The following is a 27,346-nucleotide window of genomic DNA, read 5'->3' as shown; positions in this document are numbered from 1 at the left end:
TTACTAACCTATACTATAATTAAGTGGCGTATAAAATTTAGTATAGGCAAGATGTCGTTCTTTATTATATTACACACAGGAAAAAGCCTACGGCTTTTTCTTCTTTTAAATAGTAAGAGACGAGTCTCAAATAATCAAGTAGCTAGCTAAGTCCAAAGGTAGGCAATTTTTTGTTATTTCAATGATCGTTTTTTATTGTAACTAGGTTTCAGCCATCTCTACAGCCATGATACTATTGGAAATTACATAATCCCTATTTATGTTTCATTGTAATGCTACTGCTACAAACCGGACTACCACTACATCGAGATACTGTGAAATTACAAACAGGAAAAAGCCTATGGCTTTTTCTTAATTGGAATAGTAAGAGACAATCTGGGTAATACCTATGATAATGACGTCATTGATCAATCTTGATCATGAAATTATATCTGATGAAACTTACATATTCTGCATTTAAGATGAACCATATCGATCCTTTTATGTACTTGTACCTACCCCTGGAGCCACCGTATATGAGTTACTATTGGCGAGAGATCGTTCTTTACTGTAACTCATACTAGGTTGCTAGCTACCGCTGTAACCCGGATGTAGCTACCCCTGGAGCCACTGTATATCAGTTACTATTGGCAAAAGATCGTTCTTTACTGTAATTTTTAACCCAATTAATTTCCTTTAAAATGAGCTATTGAACAACCCTCTACGATGTTTCAGTGCCAAGCTATCTGTGGAAAAGAAAAAAAGAAAAAAAGAAAAAAAAATATCCCTTTTAGGCAGAATATTGTAGTAGCTGCCCATTTTCTTGATTTTCAAGCCCATATATTTCCCTTGCTGTTCAAGCGCAGAGGCTGAAAGTTACCTATACAGGGGTTTCTGACAAGGTGGTTCTAATGGTGTACTTTTTGTTTTGATCTGACTCCTTTGTTAGGAACTATGGGTTTTTATATTTCTTAACATTGGACGTGATCGTCTCTTACTAGGTTGCTAGCTACCGCTGCAACCCGGATTCTCAATTTACGAAGATCAGCCTGCATTTTTGCCATCTTCTTGTATTTCTGAATGTAATTTTTCCCTTTGTCCTTATGTGTTCTACGGTACAACCTCGCAGAGAATTTAATTTTTTCATTATAGCTTTTGTCACCCCAGTATCTACCCATTATTCTGGTAGCAACTTTTTTCTTATGTTTGTTTCGGTAATCTTCATCATTATCATACCGTTCCTTGCTCTTTTGTCTAGCCTGCTCAATTGTTGCTTCTCTATAAAGTTTATCATTGTGATAACGCTCCTTGATCTTTTGTCTAGCCTGCTCAATTCTTGCTTCTCTGTAATCTTCATCATTTTGATAACGCTCCTTGACCTTTTGTTTGGCTGTCTCAAGTTTTACTTGTCGATACACCTGGACGGTTGAATACCTTTGCTTTTCTTTTTTGTTATATTTGATTCGGTAATCTTCATCATTATCATACCGTTCCTTGATCTTTTGTTTGGCTGTCTCAATTTTTGCATGTCTAAACTACATCATTATAATAACGCTGTTTGTCACTATCAATTTTCGCATCTCGATACGCGTGGTCGGTTGAATACCTTTGCTTTTCTCTTTTCAAGATACTATCTCTGTTGTTTGTGTAGGACTGTTTTTTTAACTTGCGTGCAGCTTGCTTTGATCTAACCATTATCTAATTATGAATGAGAACATTTACAGTTCTTACGCTTCTTATATAGTAATTATGACGTCACGACGTAATGATTTTATTTCATGATGACGTCATGGCGCAATGATATTATTTCATGACGTCTTCAGAAACCACAACATAATTTCGTGTTTTTCTATTCACGTCATAGCTCTAATATAAAGCTATGACGACATTCATTATTTATCTAGTAGGGTTTCAGACAAGGTAATTCTAATGATGTACTTTTGTTTTGATCTGACTCTATTTTTAGGAGTTTTGGGTTTTTATATTTCTTAGCATGGGACTGATCGTCTGTTACTAGGTTGCTAGCTAATGCTGCAACCCAGATTCAAATATACATTATTTATGAGAGACAGCCTGGCCGAGTGGTCCAAGACACTGGTGTTAGCCACCAGTCTCTTCGGAGGCGTGGGTTCAAATCTTACTGCTGGTATAATGTTTGAAATACTACAGTGTGAAAAGACATCAAAAATGCAGTTTTTGGTGGAAAAATTTATTCTCTTTTAGAAATAATTTATTTTAGTTACTATAGATTTTTAACTTAATTAATTTCCTTTAAAATGAGCTATTGAACAACTCTCTACGATGTTCCAGTGCCAAGCTATCTCGGGAAAAGAAGAAAAAAGAAAAAAAAAAGAAAAAAATATCCCGTTTAGGCAGAATGTTGTAGTAACTGCGACTTTTCTTGATTTTCAAGCCAATATATTTCCCTTGCTGTTCAAGCCAAGGGACATAAAGTTTCCTATACAGGGGTTTCGGACAAGGCGGTTCTAATGGTGTACTTTTTGTTTTGATCTGACTCCTCTGTTAGGAACTATGGGTTTTTATATTTCTTAACATTGGACGTGATCGTCTCTTACTAGTAGTAATAGTAATCAAAAATGCAGTTTTTAGTGGAAAAATTTATTTTCTCTTAAAAATAATTTATTTTAGTTACAAAAGATTTTTAACCCAATTAATTTCCTTTAAAATGAGCCATTGAAAAACTCTCTACGATGTTCCAGTGCCAACCTATCTGTGGAAAAGAAAAAAAAGGAAAAAATATGCCGTTTGTGGAGAATAACGTGGTTAAAGTCAATTTTCTTGATTTTCAAGCCAATATATTTCCTTTGCTGTTCAAGCCAAATGACAGAAAGTTTCTTATACAGGGGTTTCGGAGAAGGCGGTTCTAATGGTGTACTTTTTGTTTTGATCTGACTCCTTTTTTAGGAGCTATGGGTTTTTATATTTCTTGGCATTGGACGTGATCGTCTCTTACTAGGTTGCTAGCTACCGTTGCAACCCGGATTTTAAAATGTTCAGGTATTTTTCTAGCTTAAATAAAAAAATTAATATTATTGATCGGACACCATTACTATTTTTGCAGTTTACATAATAACCTTTGCGATTCTGAGCTGAAAACTAAAATAGAATAAGATATTGAATTTCTTTTCTACGGAAATATAGCACAAAAGATACGCACTTTAGAAGTTGAGCCAAAAAAAGTTTGGTTCCAGGAGACAATTATAACTTTGAAGTCAGAGATGAAATAAAACTTTCGTTGATTAAATCGAACAAAAAACAAGACTAATTTTAAAATTTTCTGGTATTTTTCTACTTTGAATTCAAAAATTAAGATTATTGCTCAGACACCGTATATATTTTTGCAGTTTACAAATTAACGTTAGTGATTTTGAACTGAAAACTAAAATAAAATAAAAAATTTAATTTGTTTTCTACGGAAATATAGCACAAAAGGTACGCACTTTAGAAGCTGAGCCAAAAATAGTTTGGTTCCAGGAGACAATTATAACTTTGAAGTGAGAGATGAAATAAAACTTTCGTTGCCTAAATCGAACAAAAAAAACAAAACGAATTTTAAAACTTTCAGGTACTTTTCTAGTTTGAATTAAAAAATTAATGTTATTGCTCAGAAACCATAAATATTTTTGCACTTTTCATAATAACATTAGCGATTCTATACTAATGTAATTATAGCTAACATTATAATATCGCATTTACTTTTACGCCATATATGGTTAAAACCTAAGATTATGATGTCATTCATCGATCTTGTACACATGAAAATACAGTTTTTCGTAAAAAAATTGATTCTATTTTAAAATTATTTTTTTAAATTAGAAAAGCTTTTTAAATACATCAATTTCCTTTAAAATAAGCCATTAAACATTCAGTGCCCCGCTAGCTGCGGAGGAAAAAAAAGAAAGAAAAAGGTACCCTCGATGCAGAATATCGTAAATCAAGCAACTTTTCATATTTTTCAACCAAACGGATTTTCTTAGTTATTAAAGCCAAGGAGCTGTAAGTTTCCCAGATAAGGTTTTGGACAAGGCGATTCTAATAGTAAACTTTGTGTTTCGGTCTGACTTTTTTTTTAGGAGTTATGGGCTACTGTATTTCTTAGTATGGGACGTGTTCGTCTCTTACTAGGTTGCAAGCTACCGCTGCAACCCGGATTAAAACAAATGTCATATCTAAAACATCTGTATTTTCAAGACTTGAAAAAAAGCGAATAGGAAGATAATTTCCAGCGACGGCGGATGGAAATAGAAATCCAGAATTTTTGGAGATCTTCTATCCACGATTCCTATTTAGCAAAGCTATATATATTTTTTCAAGTATGGCTTGTCAAAATGCAAGGTTAGTGAATTGAAATTCATTTCTTCCCTTCAAAAATAAAAATTCAGAGTACAGTCCTACATTTTAATTAGATGAAGTTCCAAAAGAACATCTGCAGCTACACAAAGAACCTTGCGTTCATTTCATTTGACAGGTCTGCAAGAACTAGAGCTGCCAGAACTGCAGCAGTGTCTGGTTGAATTAAAAGGGATAGGAACAGTTACCGTTATTTGAGTTATTTTCTACACGTTCTTTGTTTGTTTCTTGATTATTCGTTGCAATTTGTAATCTTTTTAGGCTTCATTTCTTCCTTCATATTAATTTATTCTTATTTATATTTGTTATCTTATAAATCCTCACAGTAACGCCAAAAGGGGGTACCGAAGAATAAAAGCCAAAGAAAAGAAAAACGAGAATGGGGTTTTATGGGACCAATGGGGTTTTATGGGTGTAATGGGGTTTAATGGGCCCAACAAAATACTGGACAGAACTAAGCGAATATTTCAGAAGGACAACCGCTTCCCTTCTTCGTCGCTTTAGGAAAAAGTTTCAAAGAGACATATCCACATTTTCTGAATGAAAATACTAGCGAAATGAATCAGATTAAAATAAAATGACAAAAACAAAAAACGCGGAAAGCAAAAAGAAAAAGAGATAAAATCTAAACTGGAAGAATTAATAAAAACTAAAAACGTGATAAAAAAAAGACAACAGATAAAATCAGTATTAACAAAATTTGTTTTATCCATTTTTAGGTTGCTCTGTTAAACATCTGTCAATACAGTTGCTCCTGTTGCTCTAACAGTCGTTCCTGTTGCTCTGTAAGCCTGAGAGACGTGAACTCTGAAACTGGAGGTAGGGTAAAAAATATGAAATTGGATTTTACATATGATATTGGATGCTAATCTCCCCTTCAGCCAGGTAGTACAATGCGGAATTGGGAGCCAGCCATCTTGTGCTTTCCCACACCCTTCCTGTTTACCTTCCCCAGATTTCTCCAGGTACCCATTTAAAGTTCGACAGAGCTTATAGCCAAGAACTTCGAGAACAGCTGCAGCAGGAAAAAACAATACTTCAGTATGCGACTACAACAACTTAGCTATCTTGACCGCATTCACGGAGTGTTGAAAACGCAAAGGCCAGAAGTTTTTTTTCGAAGGTAGAGTGCATGTCAGCCATCACCATCCTGGCAGACTGGGGAAGAAATCTGATAAAACAATTTCGAAACGACCTTTTGAAACTTTCAAAGCAAGTGGAAGACCTTTCAACAGCTAATCTGTCAATGTATCAACGGCTCTAACACAACTTATGAGGACATATGAGAACTTTAACGGGTCAAAATGTTTTTTTTTTTGTGCAGGATATCTTTTTAAGTAAAATTTGAGAACTAAATATACCTAAATTTTTGGTGTAATGACGTTCCAACTTCTTACTGCGGTAGCACTGGCTACCTTGATAGGTGGCAGGTATTAAGTGGAGAACGTTATACTAAAACGAATATAGGTATACAAACAAACGCCTATTACTTCTACCCACAATTCAATTTCTCATTTTAATTTCAATGGTTTTCATTGGCTATCAATGACGAAAATCAATCGCAATGAGCTATATTGAACGCGGGGTGCGATAAGTAAACTGGAACGAAAAAAGTGAAAAGGGCTGAGTCTAACACCTACAATTGCTGAACAGTTGCGATTACTAATGGTGGCGTATTGACGTTGGCAAGAGTTAGAACGTCGTAGGAATAGTACAGAAGTTGGAATAGATAGAAGTTGGAACACTCTCCTAGTCAAATTCTAAAGGTGATAACATAATACTCAAATTGAAAGTCATTAAATGAAGTAAACCTTGCCTCCTAGGGATCGGGCTATTGCTTTGCATTAATTATTTCCTTATATCTATGAATAGAAACAGATAAAAATAACGCAGTAAAATACCTCGTAGTTATTAGATGAGGGTACATTAGGCAATATTCCTGGTACTGGGTTATAAACTTCACTTGACCAACATCGTCCAGTGCTAGTATTTAATATTCCAGCGAGTAATTTAGGGTCCAGGCCAAGCCTGAAAAGAAAATATTTACTTTACTTGATTCAATTTGTTTTAAGCAAACAAATCTGTAGAGCGTAGTATTTACACGCTAAAATATTACATCAATATCCAAAATTAGCTCTTTATATATCTTTATATATACTACTACAAATAACAACAACTCACTGCGGCACCAAGCCACCTAAGGCCAACACAGCTACGCACTCTCCTCCTCCATTCCGACCTATTCAAAGCCTCCCTTTTTACACCCTCCCAGAAAGCTCCTATTTCCCTTAAATGTTCCCTTATGACATCATCCTACCCCAACTGGGGACGATCTTCTTTTCGTTTGGCTCTAGACGGATGGCTGAAAAGGACAATCTTTGTCACTCTGTCATCCTTCATCCATAGAACGTACCCTAGTCATCTCAATCTTTCTCTCATTATAGCCCTAGAAAGTGAGATTGAACCACACTGTTCGTACAGCCTACTATTTGAGATATGGTCAGTCAGTCCAGTGCCCAGGACAATCCGTAGGCAATTCCTCTAAAACTCATCTGACAAATCTTTCCTCCGTTTTTCGGAGCACTCATGCTTTAGAACCATACTTGACCACTGTCATCATTGCAGCTTCCAATATTCTAATCTTGATTCTCAGACTCATTTTCCTATTCTTCAGGACTTTTTTCAACTATGAAAAAACACCCTGGGCCTTGGCTATTCTACTATTAATATCTTCAATGCACCCACCGTCTTTGGTAACAATACTAAAGAGGTAAGTGAAGCTGTCCACCTGATCGATCTTCTCGTTATCCAACGTCACCTTTTCATCTGCACTTATTTCTAACTTTAGCAACTTACTATTCCAAACATTAATTTTCAAAGCTATTCTTGTACCACGAACTCGCAGAATCTCTGAAAGTTCATTCATTTTGCTAACACTTTCATCTAAAATGCTTAAATCATCAGAATAATCTAAGTCAAGATGAGTTTTACCTCCCCATTCTATTTTAACTTCTCCAATTGTCTTTGCTGTGCTCCTTAATATGAAGTTCATGAAAATGATCATTACAAATGGGGAGAGAACACAAACTAGCTTAAGTCCTCAATTAATACGAAACCAGCAACTACCCTCATTTCCTACCTTAGCCGCAGCATTCTCCTACATAGCACTAATCCCTCTAGTGTATTTGTCTGGTATACCATACAAGGGCAAGACCTTCGCTAAAACTCTTCTACCAGCTAGATCAAACATTTGCTCATAATCTTTAAAACTTAGGACCAAAGGTATTTGAAAACTCCGCAACTTCTTAATTATTAATCTAAGAGCGAAAATTTGCTCGGCATATCCTCTACCCTTTCTAAAATGACGCTGTTCTTCTCCTAAAACATTATCTACAGCATCTCTATGTAATAAAAGTATCATAGAAACCAGGCTAATGCGTCTATAATTACGACACTCAGTCTTATCATCTTTCTAATAGAGGGGTTTAATTAGAGTTTTCTTAAAATCGATAGTTACTTCCCCTTTTTTAAAATCATATTCATTCTCTTCAGTAATTTATTTCGAACACCATAACAACCATATTTAAGAACCTCATTTACCCCAGTATCAGCATCTGGAGTCTTATTATTTTTAATCCTTTTAGCACTGTCAGTAATTCTTCCTCACAAAATAAATCTTACTTCACATCCAAAGCGCCACAAATTTTTTTATTCTTTTCTAAACCTTTTCCTGTAACTCTACCACGGTTTAATACAATCTCAAAATGTTCTACCCATCTCTCTTTAACTCTTTCCTTATCACTAATTGTGGCCAGAATCCTATCTTTAGCTGGGAAAAGTTAGGTTGACTATTCCCTCTCAAGTTATTAACATGCCAGTAAAATATTTTACTATTATGCCGTCTGTCTGCATCTTCCAGATCTTTGGTAACTTTACCCGTGGCCTCCACTTCACACCTCCTTTCTCTTATCTTCATATGATCTATCATTTAAATAATTCTTGTACAAGCCCCTCCTCATCTCTATTAAACGTAAAGTATTTTCGCAAATATTCCTTGCTGCGTTCCTAATTTTCTTCCCTAAGACACCATCAGCGACTTCCCAAACTATTTTACAAAAATTATTCCATCCATCTTCTACATTGTCCAATTTTACAACTCTCATGTTTAGCATTCTACTGTTCATGGAAAGTTTGTCTAAAATTCTTATCCAGAAGTCTACCAATGTCGCCTTTTATATAAAACCCTACGAAAGTATGGCACCCTTTTCGATAGTTATACAAAATTACAATATCCATTGCTTAAACAGATTATTTTCAAGAATAAATGATAATGCACGAGTTAGGAACTGGTACTTCAGTAAAACTAATAGAGACTTACTGCGAGTGGAGGTTGGGCGTCTGCGGGGTAACAGGGTCAAGCCATATCTCAATCAATTAAGCAGATGCACTGAATTACCCCCTATGTATTAGGTACTATTTTATACTAGCATTATGTAGTATTCACTGTAGAATGTAGTATTTGTAATATTTACTTGCTAAACTGTAGAGTGCCATAACTCTACCCCCGGGTAGTTATATCTCGTCTTTACATCTCGAGGTTGGACGAAAAAGCGTCCATTACAGTACACAATACATATGTGTGACAATGCACGAGTTGATTTTTACCATTTTCAAACTGAAGCAGAGTTCCTATTATCTTTATTCTTTGCTATGATAGAATTATTTGTTCTGATTTTCAAACTCTAACCATAAGTTGCCATTAGGAGTTTCTTCGATCACTTCGATCACTTTTTTCTCTTTTCCAACTGAATGAGCCCCAGCAAAGTTTCTACAACCATCCCTTCCATATGAAGTGGCGGACAGCAATGCGAATTCTCTATGACTATTCATAAATATGAAGAAAATACATAATGAAGAGTGTACACAAACTCTCTTCAAAAACTCAATAGCTCAAAACAACTCATAAAACATGACTGTTCAACAACTCACAAACTCAGAAACTCAACGAGCAAAAACCAAACGTTCAACAGCCACAAGATGATGGCAACTTGGGACCGAAAATACATATTAATTGGGGAATTTAAGAAGCTGGGAACAATATTACTCCAGATTCTCATTAAGAAACTTTTTGATGCCAACATTGAGCTATTTAAAACATAATAAAGGACAGAGTGGATTTTCTGAACCATTATGTGTCCCTTGGTGGGATACTATCCTTTCTAAAAGCAGATGAAGTGACTTGGGGCCAGCACATACTATCTGAGGAGAAAACTTAAATAAATTGTCACAACTCAATTCGAATTATTGGCGGACACATTTTATGGAGGAAAAATTACAAAGCTTGTCCCCAGATATGGAAAATGCTTCAATGATCAAAGTGATTATGTAGAGATGCCTCCCTGATTGTAGATTAATTTTGGTATTAAATCATTTTTCTTTTTTATACTGGACGGCAACACTTCATAAAAATCCCCCGAAACCACAATTATTGCGGGTGCAGCAAGATGCACTACCAGAGTTGCGGCAACTGACCTGTCATGTATTTTAGGAGAAATTAAAAATAAATTTGAGTCATATTGCTCGGGGATTAAAAATTTCTCTAAATTTAATCCATATTGAAGTGTTAATAATTCATTGCAAGTAATAGATTTTCTGGCTTTAGTTTCAGCCGAAAGAGTGGAGTCATTTGATTTCACTACATTATATACAAATCAACCAATTAAATTAGTATTTATAAATTTAAAAAGATTATTAAGAAAGCTTTTCTTTTGTCTAATTTGGCTTTTTTTAAAATTGATAAGTATAATAAGAAGGCGAAATGGACTAATTACTTTAACAGTACCACTAGTTATAGATGTTATAGCTTAGATATGATTTATGATCTACTAGAATGTATTCTATTTAATACTTTTATAGAATTTAATGGTAATCTATATAGTCAAAGTGTTGGAATTCCTATGGGGGGTAATGGTAGTCCATTTATAGCGTACCTGTTTTTAAGCTATTTAGAATATGATTATATGATGGATAAAAAGAATCCAAGTAACATAAAATATTTGCTTTCAAATAATAAAAGATATTTAGATGACCTTCTCGTGATCAATTGTGCAGATTTTTTAGAGATTTCAAATAAAATACATCCGGCAGAGTTAAAGCTGGAATCTAGCAATGGGAATGGCAATTATGACCATTTTCTAGATTTAGATATTAATGTTGCACCTAGTAATACACTATTTTTTTAAATATATAATAAAACAGATGATCTTAATTTTGAAATAGCAATTTCCCATTTCCTAAAAATAATATACATTCGAAAATAACATATTCATCGTAATTTGCCCAACTATTTAGATATGCAAGAATTTTTACTAATTACATCGATTTTAAAAGTAGATGTAAAATACTTAGCAATGAGCTAATCGTAAGAGGTTTTTCCGCCAATAAACTTGCTTGGCAATTTAAAAAGCTTTGTTTTCAATATAATCAACTTTTAAATAAGTATAATAAAAATTATCAAGATATTTTGAATGATATTTTGAGGTAGCCTGTTGGATGAATATTTTTTTCTCTTCCATATGCCATATTCTTCCCTGTATGATTTTGGAGTTTAGGGTTTGTTTCGACACCTGCAGGTAAAGAATAACGTAGGATATTTGGAAATTAGTTCGTAGAAATTGAACGAAAGTTAGTTAGTGTTATGCAAACAAGGGGAGTTATACTGGCTGAAAGATATTCTTTCACAGTTGGGATGTGTTTATTTTGATTTAATGCTAGGTGAATGTTGGTTAACAAAGCTCGGAAAAAACATTTTTTGGTATATTTTTATATTTTTGGGTATTTTATTTTTGTTCATAGGTATTCCACAAGTATCACTATATAGGGGTATGCCATATTCTATGGCATGGCGCGCTAATTTTGCCTGGGTAATGAAATTTATGCTCCGAAACCTATATAGGCAATGAGTTTTCATCTGAGGAGCCCTGATGTGTGGTGATTACTTGGGGAATATTAAAATGTTGTAGATTTAAGGTGCTATGGCTTGGTTTTGGGACAATGACTTATACTTATTAGTGCTGATTTTGCTCTATTTTGGACTTGATTTTCGGATTATCGGGTTGGATATACTGTTTTGTCCTAGCTTATTGGATGGATGTGTAAGGTCTAGACCTTGTTGAAGTGCTCATTTATCTCAGTTACTAAATTAGGAAAACAGTCTTTTTTTTTACCAAGTAATTACCTGTAGTACATTATATGATTTCAGGTAGGATCTAGTGCTGGTGAAGGAATTGTTAAGTTTTTCCCCAACAGACCTTAACACTGATCCAGATTTTAACCTGAGACGGATAATTATTTGGGGAGGTCATTTTGTTTTTGTTTTGGATTGTTATTTGGTCTTATAGTTAATAGAAATGGGCTTGATTTTTGGATATGATTTGGATTTTGTTTGGTATGTCGTTATGGTTTTTTACTTTGTTTTTTAATGATAAAATTGAATAATAGTAAGATTCAAAGCGTTGTTGCTGGGATCTCTGGGGGATCCTCTGGTGGAGGTCTATTCAAAAGCTTCTCGAAGTGACTGGCCCAAATTTCGTTTACGTCAGACTGCTGTGTTTTCAGGATGCCCGAGGGGTCTGTTACTGGTCCATGTTGAATAGAGGATTTCTTTCCAATAATCTCATTAGTGATTTTATAGACGGCTCTTGAATCACCTCTCTCCGCCGCCTCTTCTGCCTGCGCTGCTTTTCGCTCCAGCTGGTTTCTCTGGTCTTTTCTGGCAATCTTCTTTACCTCTTTATCCGCAGCTCTGTATTCATCGCTTCTGAGGATCTGTTGGTCGGGGGTTTGTCTTTGGATAAGATAAGAGATGAGATATTTATTTCAAAAAAATCGCTATCACAAGCCCACAAAGGGCCGAATTCGGACTTTGGAGTCGACAATATAAATGGTTACACTAAAAATGCAAAGAACAGCAGCAAAATAGAGAAAACCATGATGAACAATCATTTAAAAGTCAATAATTAAAACTGCAAAAAGTCAATTAGAAAATTAAAAAGATAAAAACTGGTCAAACTAAACTTAGAGCGAAATATAAATGCATTAAAAACTGGTCAAACTAAACTTAGAGAGAGACATAAATGCATTTAAATTAAAAGGGATGCTAAGAAAATGTCAATAATTCAACTACAGTAAATCAGTAAAAGAGTTAAAAACAATAAAAAATGGTCAAAAAAGGGGGGGGCAAGCAAATGTGTGAAAGAACCTGGGCAGTACCATCAGTTAATAAACAAAAAAGAGGGGGGGGAAGAAACTACTGAGAAATTTTATTCATTTTTTTCTGTAATGAAGGGGATAAAAGTTCTCTCGTATCTGGAAGTAACGCGGCGAATGGGGGACAAAGCAGGGATGGGCTCTGAAACAGCTTGAGGCAGCCGTAATCTGTATGGGGAGTTACGTTTGGGGAAAATACTTGCCGTCCGAGGGTTTGTTATGGCATTTTTTGCAAAACGGAGGCACAACGAAACCCTCCTTTGGTCCAGGGTTTTCAGACTAGCTTTTTTTAGGAGCAGAGAGTCTGGCACCTTGCCTTCTTTGAAAATTATTCGCAAGACCCTTTTTTGAATTGATTCGATTTTTTCCGATTCTTCGCGAGAGATACTAGGGCGCCAAACTGGACAAGCATATTCTAGATGCTGGCGGACAAAAGACGTGTAAATTCTTAAGGAGTGGGAAGGGGGGACGCTGAATTTATTTAGGAGCTTAAGGAGGGCGTTAGACACATTAGCTCTATGGATGATGTCTTTAACGTGGATATGCCACTTTAAATTTGAAGAAATTGTGACGCCAAGTAGTTTAATGAGGACACAGAAATATCAGGAGGGATAGGATTAAGAAAACAGGGCGAGGATTTGAGGAAACAAATGGGCATTATCATGGACTTAGAGACGTTTACTGTCACGTCTAAGTCTAAGGCTTCGTCTCCAATTTCATTGAGGATAATCATAGGGTCACTTATTAAATTTCTGAAGCAAGTTTCATCAACCGTTAGGTCATCAAAAAATTTCCATCGGTCAGGAAATTCCCTTGCGAGGCCGTTGATCATTACTGAAAAAAGGAGGGGACCTAGGAGAGTACCTTGGGGTATGCCGTTGTGGACAGGGAGAGGATTTGAATTATGGTTTTGGTATTTGACAACTTGCGATCTATTTGTTAAGAAGGAGGCAACTAATTTCACCAGTAAGGGATCAATATTGAACTCGTTAACAAGTTTCTCAATTAAAATATTGTGGTTAACTAAGGTCAAATGCCTTCTGAAGGTCAATGGAAATTAAATTTAGCCAGGAATTAGGCTTTTCAAGGGTTTTCCCGATGTGATCAATAAGAGAAACGAGGTAATGGGAAGTAGAGGTGGATTTTAGGTAAGAGGTAGGATTTTTTCCTTTAGCCAATCTGCAAGTAATCCTTCATAAAGTTTCGAGAAAATAGGAGTAAGAGTTATAGGCCGAACGCCTTCAAAACCAGGCTTTCCGTTTTGTTTTTCAAAGGGGTTATGAAACCCTGTTTCCAAATTGTAGGAATTTGCCCAGACTCGGTAATTTTGTTAAACAGGAAAGACAAGGGCTTAGACAAGAAATCACCGAAGGCACAAGGATAAGTGATGCTTTTACTTTTTTCCTTGTCTCTATGAGTTCCCATGTTTGGTCAGATAGCCACTGGTCTTTTGGGCTCTTGCGGTACTCAATGGTGGCTCTCGTAGCAACCTGAAAGACCAATTTTATGTTTTCGTAGTATTGATTGCTATCAGCATCATCGAGTAAAGACAATGCTTCATATCTATTCCGCATCTCTAGTTTAAAGGCTTGGTTGAATTCTCTTAACCTCAGTTTCTCCGAGTCAAAGACTGGCTTTAAGGTGAGCCTTATTTGCTTTTCTATTTCTTTTCAATTTGAGGCGGATTTTTGCTGCCATCAGATTATGATCTGAGCCAACTTCAGCTCCTCTAAATCTCCTAGTATCAAGTAGGCTTAATATCCACTTCCTGCTCCAAAGACAATGGTCAATCTGATTTCGGGTACGGCCATCAGGAGGTATCCAAGAATATTTGTGCACATTCCGATGAGAAAATAGGGTACCTCCGATTACTTGGTCTTTAAGGAGCGAGAAATCGATAAGTAGTTCGTTTTCGCTGGCCCAGGCCATGCTCGCCCAGAATCTCTGGGGAAAACGATTGGTCGTTCCCTACTTTCGCGTTAAAGTCTCCTAGAAAATATGCCATGTCATGCCGTGGTATGTCGTTTGCCACGGAGTTGAGAGCTCTGTATATATATATATATATATATATATATATATATATATATATATTTATATATATATATATATATATATATATATATATATATATATATATATATATATATATATATATATATATATATATATATATATATATATATATATATATATATATATATATATATATATATATATATATATATATATATATATATATATATATATATATATATATATATATATATATATATATATATAATATCGAGTCTGCACATGATGTCTTCCTGTTTTAAAAAATTACCGAGTCTGGGCAAATTCCTACAATTTGGAAACAGGGTTTCATAACCCCTTTGAAAAACAAAAACGGAAAGCGTGGTTTTGAAGGCGTTCGGCCTATAACTCTTACTCCTATTTTCTCGAAACTTTATGAAGGATTACTTGCAGATTGGCTAAAGGAAAAAATCCTACCTCTTACCTAAAATCCACCTCTACTTCCCATTACCTCGTTTCTCTTATTGATCACATCGGGAAAACCCTTGAAAAGCCTAATTCCTGGCTAAATTTAATTTCCATTGACCTTCAGAAGGCATTTGACCTTAGTTAACCACAATATTTTAATTGAGAAACTTGTTAACGAGTTCAATATTGATCCCTTACTGGTGAAATTAGTTGCCTCCTTCTTAACAAATAGATCGCAAGTTGTCAAATACCAAAACCATAATTCAAATCCTCTCCCTGTCCACAACGGCATACCCCAAGGTACTCTCCTAGGTCCCCTCCTTTTTTCAGTAATGATCAACAGCCTCGCAAGGGAATTTCCTGACCGATGGAAATTTTGTTTATGACCTAACGGTTGTTGAAACTTGCTTCATAAATTTAATAAGTGACCCTATGAGTATCCTCAATGAAATTGGAGACGAGGCCTTAGACTTAGACATGACAGTAAACGCCTCTAAGTCCATGATAATGCCCATTTGTTTCCTCAAATATCTCGCCCTATTTTCTTAATCTTATCCCTCCTGAAATTTCTGTGTCCTCATTTAAACTACTTGGCGTCACAATTTCTTCAAATTTCAAATGGGATATCCACGTTAAAGACATCATCCATAGAGCTAATGTGTCTATCGCCCTCCTTAAGCTCCTAAATAAATTCAGCGTCCCCCTTCCCACTCCTTACGAATTTACACGTCTTTTGTTCGCCCGCATCTAGAATATGCTTGTCCAGTTTGACGCCCTAGTATCTCTCGCGAAGAATCGGAAAAAATCGAATCAATTCAAAAAAGGGTCTTGCGAATAATTTTCAAAGAAGGCAAGGTGCCAGACTCTCTGCTCCTAAAAAAAGCTAGTCTGAAAACCCTGGACCAAAGGAGGGTTTCGTTGTGCCTCCGTTTTGCAAAAAATGCCATAACAAACCTACGGACGGCAAGTATTTTCCCCAAACACCACTGCCCATCCAAATTACGGCCGCCTCGAGCTGTTTCCGAGCCCATCCCTGTTTTGTCCCCCATCCGCTGCGTTACTTTTAGATACGAAAGAACTTTTATCCCCTTCATTACAGAAAAATAAATAAAATTTCTCAATAGTTTCTTTCCCCCCCCCCCTCTTTTTTGTTTATTAGGTTGATGGTACTGCCCAGGTTCTTGCACACATTTGCTTGCCCCCCCCCCCCCTTTTTGACCAGTTTTTATTGTTTTTAACTCGTTTTACTGATTTACTGTAGTTGAATTATTGACATTTTCTTAGCATCCCTTTTAATTTAAATGCATTTATGTCTCTCTCTAAGTTTAGTTTGACCAGTTTTTAATGCATTTATATTTCGCTCTAAGTTTAGTTTGACCAGTTTTTATCTTTTTAATTTTCTAATTGACTTTTTGCAGTTTTAATTATTGACTTTTAAATGATTGTTCATCATGGTTTTCTCTATTTTGCTGCTGTTCTTTGCATTTTTAGTGTAACCATTTATATTGTCGACTCCAAAGTCCGAATTCGGCCCTTTGTGGGCTTGTGATAGCGATTTTTTTGAAATAAATATCTCATCTCTTAACTTATCCAAAGACAAACCCCGACCAACAGATCCTCAGAAACGATGAATACAGAGCTGCGGATAAAGAGGTAAAGAAGATTGCCAGAAAAGACTAGAGAAATCTGCTGGAGCGAAAAGCAGCGCAGGCAGAAGAGGCGGCAGAGAGAGGTGATTCAAGAGCCGTCTATAAAATCAATAATGAGATTATTGGAAAGAAATCCTCTATTCAACATGGACCAGTAACAGACCCCTCGGGCATCCTGAAAACACAGCAGTCTGACGTAAACGAAATTTGGGCCAGTCACTTCGAGAAGCTTTTGAATAGACCTCCACCAGAGGATCCCCCAGAGATCCCAGCAACAACACTGTTTCCCTTAGATATTAGCACGGATCCGCCGTCATCCACTGAAATTATAGCAGCGGCAAATACGCCTAAAAATAAGAAATCGCCTGGCGAAGCCCGTATATCCGTAGAAATTATCATAGTAACGGTTATGACCTGCCTCAAGTTTTGGACAGCGATGTTCGCAGCAATCTCAATGACTGCCAAAACGCCTTCAGATTGGAAACGTAGCACCCTTGTGAGGATTTTTAAGAAAGTCGATGCGTCCTTCCCAGGCAACTGGCGAGGAATCTGCATGTTTTCCATACCTAGCAAATTGCTGACGCACATTTAACTGCACAGACGGAATCCAGCTGAATCCAGAAACACACCTCAGTGATGTAGACTTTGCTGACGACATCGCCGTCCTAGAATCATGCAAGCAAAGACTCCAAGAACTCCTTGACAAAGTGAGGGAGAGAGGTGACCATGTCGGACTGAAAATAAATAATGAGAAAACAAAATGCATGGCTACCACAGATTCACCCCCGAGCATCACTTGCGGAGACCACCATATAGAGCAAGTCGTCCGTTTCAAATACTTGGTAAGCACATTACAAAGTACCGGATCGACCACAAAAGAAGTGCTCACAAGAATCGGCCAAGCCAATGGGGCCTTCAATAGATTACGGAAAGTATGGCGGTCCCAAAGCTTCTCTATACGGCTAAAGTTACAACTCTTCAATAACAATATTATGCCAGTGCTGCTTTACGCAGCCGAAACCTGGCACCTGAACCAGGAATAAGAGAGAAGAATACTTGCTTTCGAAAACACATGTCTCAGAAGGATTCTCAACATTCGTTGGCAGCAGAGAATAACAAATCAATCCATCCGTAACAAGACTGGCCAGCCTCTTGTGACATATATCATAAGAGTCCGCCGATGGAGATACCTTGGCCACGTGCTACGTATGGACAATCTCCGACTACCAAATGCAGCGCTCCATTGGCAGCCAACGGGTCCACGCCACAGGGGCAGACCCAGAAACAACCTGCGTCGAACGTACCAGACAGATCTCCGTAACCTGCACACATCAATCCAACCTCAGTGGGAGGACATACTTGCAGCAGCAAACCGGCGGGAAGATTGGCGGCTCCTTCTTGATCCTTCTTGATGTATACCAGTTGTATTAGCACATTTTTATTAGCACCCGTTTCCTTAGTACCAGTTTTATTAGCAGCTAAGGCCAAATAATAGCACTGTAAATACAAAATGAAAAGAGTTACCTGAGACCTAGATTCATAGTTTCAGCTGTGCCAATCATACTAATTGCAAGTAACATATTATTGCAAATCTTGGCCGCTTGTCCAGATCCAGCCTTTCCACAATACACAACATTTTTCCCCATATCTTGAAGGAGGGGTTTTGCAGACTCATATTCGTTTTCAGGGCCTCCAACCATGAACGTTAGAGTGCCAGCCTTTGCCCCAACTGTCCCTATTAATAAATAAAACAGATTGAATTATTAAGAATTACACAAATGAGTAAATAATAGAACCCACATAATATAGAATTTTCGTATTCCTATCCTCAAAATTGAGAATGAGGTAGTAGCGGGTTTTGCAGTAAATCAGGAGTTAAGCAGGAGTGTGTTTTATCCCCATTGATACAGATCATTTGATGGACTTTGTCTTAAGGAGCACAGCAAAGGCAATCAAAGAACACAGAATAAATGGGAAAGTAAAACTTCCTTGGACTTAGATTACGCTGATGATTTAAGCATCCTAGATGAAAGTGTGAGCAAAATGAAAGAACTTCTAGAGGTTTTGCGAGTTCAGAGTGCTAGAATACGTTAAAAAAGATCGATCACGTGGACAGCTTCACTTAATTAGGTAGTATTACTAGTAAAGACGGTGAGAAGAGAACTTAGAAAAGTAAAGAGAACTAGTAAAGACGATGTCTTTACTAGTCCATGACTGAAGCATGGGCGCTCCGAAGAGCGGAGGATGATTTGCTTGATGTTTTCCAGAAAAATTGCCTACAGATATTTTTGGGTACCCGACTGACTGACCGAGGCTGTACGAAAAGTTTTGTTCCAGTCTCCCTTTCTACAGCTATAATGAGAGAAAGATTGAGATGGCTAGGGTGCGTTCTGCGGATGAAGAATGACAATTGCCAACGATTGTCCTTCGGCCAACCGTCTAGGGCAAGACGAAAAGCAGGTCGTCCTTGGTTGGGTAAGAGGATGACGTAAGAAAAGATTTAAAGGAAATAGGAGATTGCTGGGAGGGTGTAAAGAGGAAGGCCTTGAATAGATTGGGATGGAGAAGGATGGTATGTAACTGTGTTGGCCTCAGGCGGGTTGGAGCTGTGGTAAGTTGCTAGTAGTAGTAGTTTTAATTTAAATTGCGTTTTTTAGAAATTCTTAGTATATAGTTTTTCAGTTTCTTTTTTTAGTCTTGAATAGACAGCGTTGCAGTTGTAATTAAATTACCATCGTTTATATTTCCCTGTTGTCGCTTTATTTCCTGTCCCTCCAAAAATACATATAACATGTTCTTATCTGAACGACTGAACTAATCAATGCTGAATCCTCTCAATGTTCACAATTTAGATTATGTTCCACATGTACCATAGATAAAAATAGGATTCCATCTTCTACCATAACCAAATACTGAGATGCAACCCTTTTGAAGGGCACCCATATCATGTCGAAACATAATAAACATCATCAAACACAGGCAATCCCATACCCTGGGGAGGAGAGTTAGGGGGAGGGGTTTGACCCCCCCCCCCCAAAGAAAAACATCTTTGTCTGACTCCTAAAAACGCAACAAAAACGGATATAAACAAAAATTTTATGATTTTTTTTAGGTTTTTTGTGTACACCCCCCCCCCCGAAAAAAATACTGGGTACGGCCTTGAGCAACGGTCTGAACAACATCAACGGAGAATTTTCCGCAGGGGGTGAATTTTCCGGGCAGAAGAATTATCCATAGGGGTCAAATTATCCATTATTCAAATACTTTAAAATTTGAAGATACGACCGTTATTAATATGCAGGACCGGGGGAGAATTTTTCATGGGGGGAGTAATTTTTTGCGTGGAAGAATTTTCCGGAACATATTTTCCGTTGAGGGGAGTTTTCCGCAGGGGTGGGAGGTGTATTTCCCCTGAATTTAAGATGGCAGCAACGCTTCGCCAGCATATGACAATTAAATTTTTTTACGATTAAATTTATAGCTCACTATGGCCTGTCCTTTGCCAGCATATGGCCATATACTTATTTTATTTCGTACTTTATTCATGCCAACATTTTTATTGAGTGGAAGGATCCTTTTCTTTTTAGAGCTTTATATTGCTTCAATTAAATTTTTTTGATGCTTAAATTTACAGATTACTATATAGCCTGTTCTCCGCCAGCATAAGGCCATACATTTATTTTATTTAGTATTTTATTCATGCCAACATTTGTATTGAGTGGAAGCATCCTTTTCTTTTTAGAGCGTTATATTGCTTCAATCAAATATTTTGATGCTTAATTTTACAGATCATTATATGGCCTGTCCTTCGCCAGCATAAGGCCATATATTTATTTCATTTTGTATGTTATTTATGGCAATATTTTTATTGAGTAATATTTTTGATGCTTAAATTTATAGCTTACTATACAGCCTGTCCTTTACCAGCATATGGCCATATATTTATTTTATTTTGTGTTTTATTCATGCCAATATTTTTATTGAGTGAAAAGATCCTTTTCTTTCTTAGAGCGTTATATTATTCAATTAAATTTTGTTGATGCTTAAATTTATAGCTCACTATATGGCCTGGCCTTCGTTTATTCTATGGATACTATAAATGACTGTTTTAAATAGTATAGATTTATTATAAGATGAAACCTTACTCACATACACGTATGTCACTATGCGAGACATGAAAGTAGTTCTTTCCAATCTTGAATTTTCTTCTGTTATTAATTGTCAAAACTTTTTTTGACAATTCTCATTTCTTTTCTGTTATTATATAAATACGGATTTTTGGGTCATTTTTTAGTACATATTTTTTTTCTTTTTATTCCAGAAACGTTCTTACCTCCTGAAACGGGTGCGTCGAGGAAAACGCATCCCTTCTTAAGCGCTTCTTCTGAAAGACTAAATGATACATCTGGCTCGATAGTGCTGCAGTCTATCAACAGTGAACCGGTTTTAGCACTCCTAAAATAAAGAGCTATCTTTAAGTTGTAACATGCTTTTTTAAAACCCTGAATTTGAATATATGTTCAAAATATATCTAAGATATGTATATAATCTTAAAACTTACAAAAAAATGGGTAAACATCGCATTATAAATCCACGAAAGGTGCGACCATTGAGACAATTTGTTCAAATTCCACAAAAAGCAGGGTGTACAAAATACCTTCACCGCTTTAGATCAACATCAAAAACTGAAAAGAAATTATTTGCGTGTGCAAAGGACAATTCCAAGGCTTTTGGCTTCATCATACATTCATAGGCGATTCTTTCTCTGTTGAGAAGTGGAATCAATCATTTTTACTGCAATCTCTAATGGGCTTAGTACGGCAATGTGTCCATATGGTTGAAGCTACACAACCGTCTTAGTAACACTATCACTATTTGGAAATGTGTAAAACGCCCTTGAAAACCCCTGTGCTAGGTCCAGTTCTCTCCGATAATATCATCTGAAACGTTAAAGACATATTCCTCCTAACTGATTGAGCCCTATGTCACTACCAGCCATCACTTTTATGCAGATGACATTCTTCTACTATCTAAAGATCTTTAAGCTCTTGCAAACTGTAGTTGATATCGTTTGTTCTGGTCTCAACAAAACCGGCCTCCAAGTTACCTCTAAAATCTAAGTATGTTATTTACACCTTTCTCAGTAATTTCCAGAAACTATTCATGTCAGCCAAGCAATTATTTCTGCATTTTCTTCTTTGAATTATCCAGCCCATTCGTTTAATTCATCTGTTAGACCGATTTACGAGGTTTTTGGCTGTCATAAGGGATCCACGCACCTCTATCTCTTAGTTTGTCGCAACGACTATTTAATATCCCTGTTTGAATTCCGTTGATGTCTGCAAGCATGAAGAACTCTATGCTAATAATAGCAACATTTCTTTAGAGTCTTTTTCATTAAGCTACTGCGTTGCTTCCAAATCAGCTGATGAGAGCATCAAATGATGCAGGGCAAGGCCGTATCCAGGGGGGGGGGTTACCCGGTTTGAACCCCCCCCCCCCGAAATTTTTGACCGAGTCGAAAATAAGCCGAAAATTAGTAAAACCTAGGTAAAAATCAGTAAAATTAGTCGAAAACTGAGTAAAAATTAGTAACCCCCCCCCCCCGAAAAAGTCAAAAATTAGTAACCCCCCCCCCCCGAAAAAAAAATCCTGGATCCACCCTTGATGCAGGGATTTTTAGTTGATGGAAGAAATATTTGAGTATTCTAGATTCTTGATCCACTAGATTTGCTTCGAAGAAAATATGCAGATGAGTGTTTTCAGCCAATTTTCAAAATCAACAACAGTGTTGACAAATAGAATCTAATGTGATAAATCTAAAACAAAACATAAACAATATAGAAAAAGATGTCAACACCCGGTTGTAGACGGAAGAGATGTTACGTATCTAAATTTTTGAAATGTAGCCAATTTGTCCATTGTTACTTAATTGTATATACGTCTGATACGCGATTTAGATTTAATTTTAACTTTCTCTTCGTATCATAAATTCTGACTTTCAGACAGATTTAAAAGTCAAAACAAGACCTAACAAACATAGGTTTGATATCTCGGATTTAATTGGTCAATTGAATCAGTAAGTGTAGCAAAGATCCATCCAGTAACTATCCACTAGAAAGGATCCAAATAATGGAATGCAAAAGAAGCCATAATTGACGTGTGAAAAAGAAACGTGAAAATATAAAAAAATATAATTGAAAAAACAGAACGAGAAAACAAGAGTGATTTTCAGCCAGTGGAAAAAAAAAGAAGTGAAAAGAAAAAATCGGATATTTTGGCAACAACCTCCGCAAAGCCGTCCTTAGTGCTACAAAAAAACTAAACTTTTGAAGCGAACATTAACAAAGCAGAAGAATTTAATGTCCAATGTTTAATGTTCACTTCAAAAGGTTAGTTTTTTTTAGCACGGGAGACGGCTTGGCGGAGGTTCTTGACAAAATATCCGATTTTGTCTTTCCACTGGCTGAAAATCACCCCAGTTTTCCTGTTTTTTTTTAATCACAATATTATATTTTTCTTCTTTGTTGTCAAGGGTCATGTATAGCCAGTGTGGTCTTAGGACGTATTTAAGCCATACTTGAACACTCCTTGTTCTCCTAGATAAACTTCTTTTACATGAGAACTGGTTGGAAGCATAGTTACAATCCTATCCGTCTTTTCGGCCACTTCAGCAGGATGATGCACCATAGTTGCTCCTTCATCAGTCAATTGGGTCATAGACTCAGGAAACACATCATATACAACCACTGGATGACCCTGGAAAAGCAAAAAATTCAGTTTTAAAGTTATACCCTTGTTTATGATGAAACGAAAAGTAAAAGATTAATATTAAAAAGATTTTTTTTAAATAAATCTTATAATTAACAATGCTTATGGCGAATCCGAAATTTTATTCGCACTCAATTTTTCGAAGAGATAAGGAATCCTAATGACGCCACTGCTTCAAAATTCGCAACAATAGTAAAATCCGGCTCGTGAGGAAGAGTTCCTGATGATTGCTTGCTCCTTACTGACCGAAGAGATAACGCTACAAGGCAGAAAACAGTGGAAAAAACAGAGTTTTAATCAAATAATTTTCCGCATTGTCTGAATCGTTTTCAAAGTTTTTTGCTTTTACTTCTTGACTTTGTTCATATTGGAGAGCAATGAGATTTACTGTAACAGTTATAGATTACACAACTACTATATAGTAGTTATATAGTAAATATAGCAGTTATATAGTAAATATAGTAGTTATATACAGATTACTATATAGTAGTTATAGATTACTGTTCGCCCAAAAACACAAGTCATCTCAACAGCAGCTGTAAACCTTACAGCAATTAAAATGTACAAAATTGTGAATGGTTTATACTCCTTAAAAAAAGAAATACAGAAACAATTTTTATTCTTTCCAAAAATACCGGTCGAATGGAAAAACAAAGATACACTTTCATCTCCCATGTATGAGTCTTCTATTTAAGAAACTCAAAGAACTTGATCATTTTTCTAAAATATCATTAAGAAAAATGTACAAAAAGTGAAACCAGTGTTTTCTCATCCTGAAAAAAGTCACGCTCAAAATCGGTTAAAGCACAACGATAACTAACTACATGGCATAAGAAGAATTATAATTAATATATTAGATAATATAATTAATATATTAGATAAAATTATCATGATCGGCCTTAATGACAAGATGTCAAACACTATTCATCGAACAAAGAATAGTCTTCAAGGAAATGTTCTCTAAATGAACGCTATGACTCGAATGAAATAGTCCGAGTCCACTCAATATGAGTATCACAAAAAAGTCTTCAATGGCTTTAAGACACAGGAATATTGAATCCCAAAAGCTTTTCCGAGATCCTAGCCAAGTGGTTAGCACGTTAAACATGAAATCCTTTGTTCGTGGGGACAGGTGCTCGAATCCTGGTGTCGTTGTTACTTGGTTTGGAATGGGGGTCAGTGGCATGATTCTGTAAGCTCAGCCAAAGTAACCCAGTTCTAAATTAGCACCTGGAGAAAACTGGGGAAGGTAAACAGAAAGGGTGTGCGAATGGCTTACCCCCAGCCCCCCAATGCACTTCCTGGCTGAAGAGCCATGAAAGGGAGATCAGCACCGCCTGTAGGGGCTGTAAAGTCCAATGTCGTACTCTTTAAATTTTTCCTTATTTTTCTAAGTGGCCTGCAAAAGAAAATACGAAAATAAACACACCCAAATTAGGCCGGGTTAAATTATAATGGAGACCTGAGATCTTTTTTTGGAAGCAGCCAGGGCAGAATAAACGCTTTAAAAAGGGTGGGACAGAGGATGTGTGATCACGTATGTCGGCCCCGGACACATTAATCTTGCCATAGATGTGTCATAATAGCAGTTCTTGTCAATTAGTTATTTGGTTGCAGGCCTGCACATTTTATCTACTCATTTTGAATTGCTCCTTATCTTTTTTACATGAAAACGCCAATTCAAAAATTTCCTCATGCACGATAGACATTCCTTTCCATCGAAAAAAAAAAAAAATCTCCACTGCTTGACGCACTGTCAAACATCGATCTGAAAAAAAAACAACAAATGGTTAACTTCTCAAACCCGAGACGTGTGAAGACTTCAGGAACAAGACTTCTCTCAAATTTCAAATCAAAAAAAAATACTCCTTTCAGGGGCGTAATTTTCTATGCATCAGGGAAACAACTGCCCCCTCCAGTCCCTAGTTTGCCCCCTCCTCAAGACCCCAGTTTCCCCCCAGCTGAAACTTAGTTCCCTCAAAAATATTGTCAAAACTAAGATAACCCTGCATAATTCAAGCATCCTGAGAAACGGGTCAGTTTTCTTTAGTAACCAATATATTTTCTTTTATGGTATTATATTGCTCATTTTTCATTTTTCACTGTCATTTTCCACTGATTTGAGAAAACTGGCTCCAATTATGCCCCCCCCCCCAGGATTTCAACAAAGTTACGTCACTGATTCCTTTCCAAGCTAAATTCCGAAATATTTTCAACTTTGACTTAACATAAAAATGTGAAAATATTCTAAAAAATGGGACTGATCTCCCCCATAGAAAAACTTACTTAGGGATCACTTTTTGCAGTAGAGTTTCCTTTGCGAGATCTTTCGGAAAAGTTGTTCCTTTCAGTATACAAAGACTGAAAGGGGAAGAGAAAAGACAGTATACCCTTTTTGTTATTTCCAACCACAATGACCAAAGCTTTGGTGGTTTTTATCGTTTTGTAAAAATAAAAAAAAATTAATAATTCCGGGTTTAGCAGAGAATTCCATTCCTGTTCTTTGTCCATGTTACTCGTTACATAAAATCTCCAACAGACCCAAACAGTACCTGATTTGAGTGAATGCTACAGCTAGTCATGAGACAAACCGAGGTCAGTTGGATATTATATAGCAGTTCCTATGCTTAAAATAAATAAGCAAAAAACAACCTAAATATAATCTTAACATATACAATATATATTTCTATTTTTACTTACATTTATATATTACATTTTTACATTGATACATTTATACATATATTACATGTTTACATTTATAATAATACATATTATATTTTTTATATTTATATTTACTTATTTTTATATTTTTAACCATATACAAGATAAGAAAAAAACAGCAAAATATGTTCTTGATCATTTATGGAGCAAGTCAATACTTTAAACAAGCTGTAACACATGTTTAAGTGCCCAGTGGCATCAGTTCACGAGAATTTAGGAGGAGGGGCAATATGTTTTACTCAATATCTGGGGGGCATGTTTGTCTTTGTTTTGTTGTTTTTGTTGTTTTTTTTCAGTGAAAATTCCCAAAAAGACACTTTCCAATGAAAATGCCCGGAAAAAAGGTATTTTTTTCAAAATCTAGGTGGAGGGCAAAAAGATCTAGGGGACACAGGAATCACCCCCTAACCCCCAATTAACCCCACTGTAAGTCCCTGAGATCATTGAGGTTTCCAAAGAATGAAACCTTTGATTTTAAGCACAAAAAAAAACTGATTGAGAAAAAAAAAAAAGGGTCCACAACCATTAAGTGCGACAAGCTTTGTTGAGCTTACTGCATTTGGCATTGATAAATAAATAAAAAAACAGAAAAACATAACACAGAATTGTTTTAAACTACTACTAGCACTAAGTGCAGCACAAAGCAACCAACACAATTGCAAAGGCTCCTCCTTAAAGCCAATCTATTCAAATATACACTCTTTAAACTGATGAGAGCAGAAAAGAAAAATCCACATTGCATTACCTAGTAAAAACAAAAAAAATAATAATTAAAAGGATAAAGAAAAATATTACTACTACTTTTTCAACTAAGAACTTGCCCCACTGGCAACAGCATAGACTCAACACAACTGCATATCCTCCCCCTCCCCTAGATGGACGGCTGAAAAAACACTAATTTATCATCCTTCATTCATAAAAATCTCCTAAACATAGACATATAAATATTTATTGCTACAAAAGAATCTTCGAACCAAGACAAAAAAACACTTAAGGACATAGTAAAAACATATATAGCGATGCTATGACATAAAATAATACATCAATAACAAAACACACATAATAAAACATACAATACCTTAGGTAGCACATCAAAATTATGCATA

At 36.1% G+C, this 27,346-nt stretch overlaps 1 protein-coding gene across 1 annotated transcript in view; it reads right to left on the bottom strand.

Annotated features, from left to right (window-relative positions):
* The window catches only part of LOC148940583 (3-hydroxyisobutyrate dehydrogenase, mitochondrial-like), a 172,685-nt gene that overhangs the window by 116,180 nt on the left and 29,159 nt on the right, over positions 1–27,346 (bottom strand). Inside the window, exons 3-6 of the mRNA XM_089105680.1 lie at positions 23,329–23,507; positions 21,082–21,203; positions 18,273–18,483; positions 6,252–6,378 (exon numbers count right to left, since the gene is read on the bottom strand). Coding sequence (XP_088961806.1) covers positions 6,252–6,378; positions 18,273–18,483; positions 21,082–21,203; positions 23,329–23,507 — 639 coding nt within the window. The remainder of the gene's footprint in view (positions 1–6,251; positions 6,379–18,272; positions 18,484–21,081; positions 21,204–23,328; positions 23,508–27,346) is intronic.

This window comes from Artemia sp. Qi Xiang Cuo, chromosome 19, assembly GCF_049724085.1.
Source record: "Artemia sp. Qi Xiang Cuo chromosome 19, ASM4972408v1, whole genome shotgun sequence".
In the NCBI taxonomy this organism is placed as follows: Eukaryota; Metazoa; Arthropoda; class Branchiopoda; order Anostraca; family Artemiidae; genus Artemia; species Artemia sp. Qi Xiang Cuo.
This window is presented reverse-complemented; position numbering and strand designations above follow the sequence as displayed.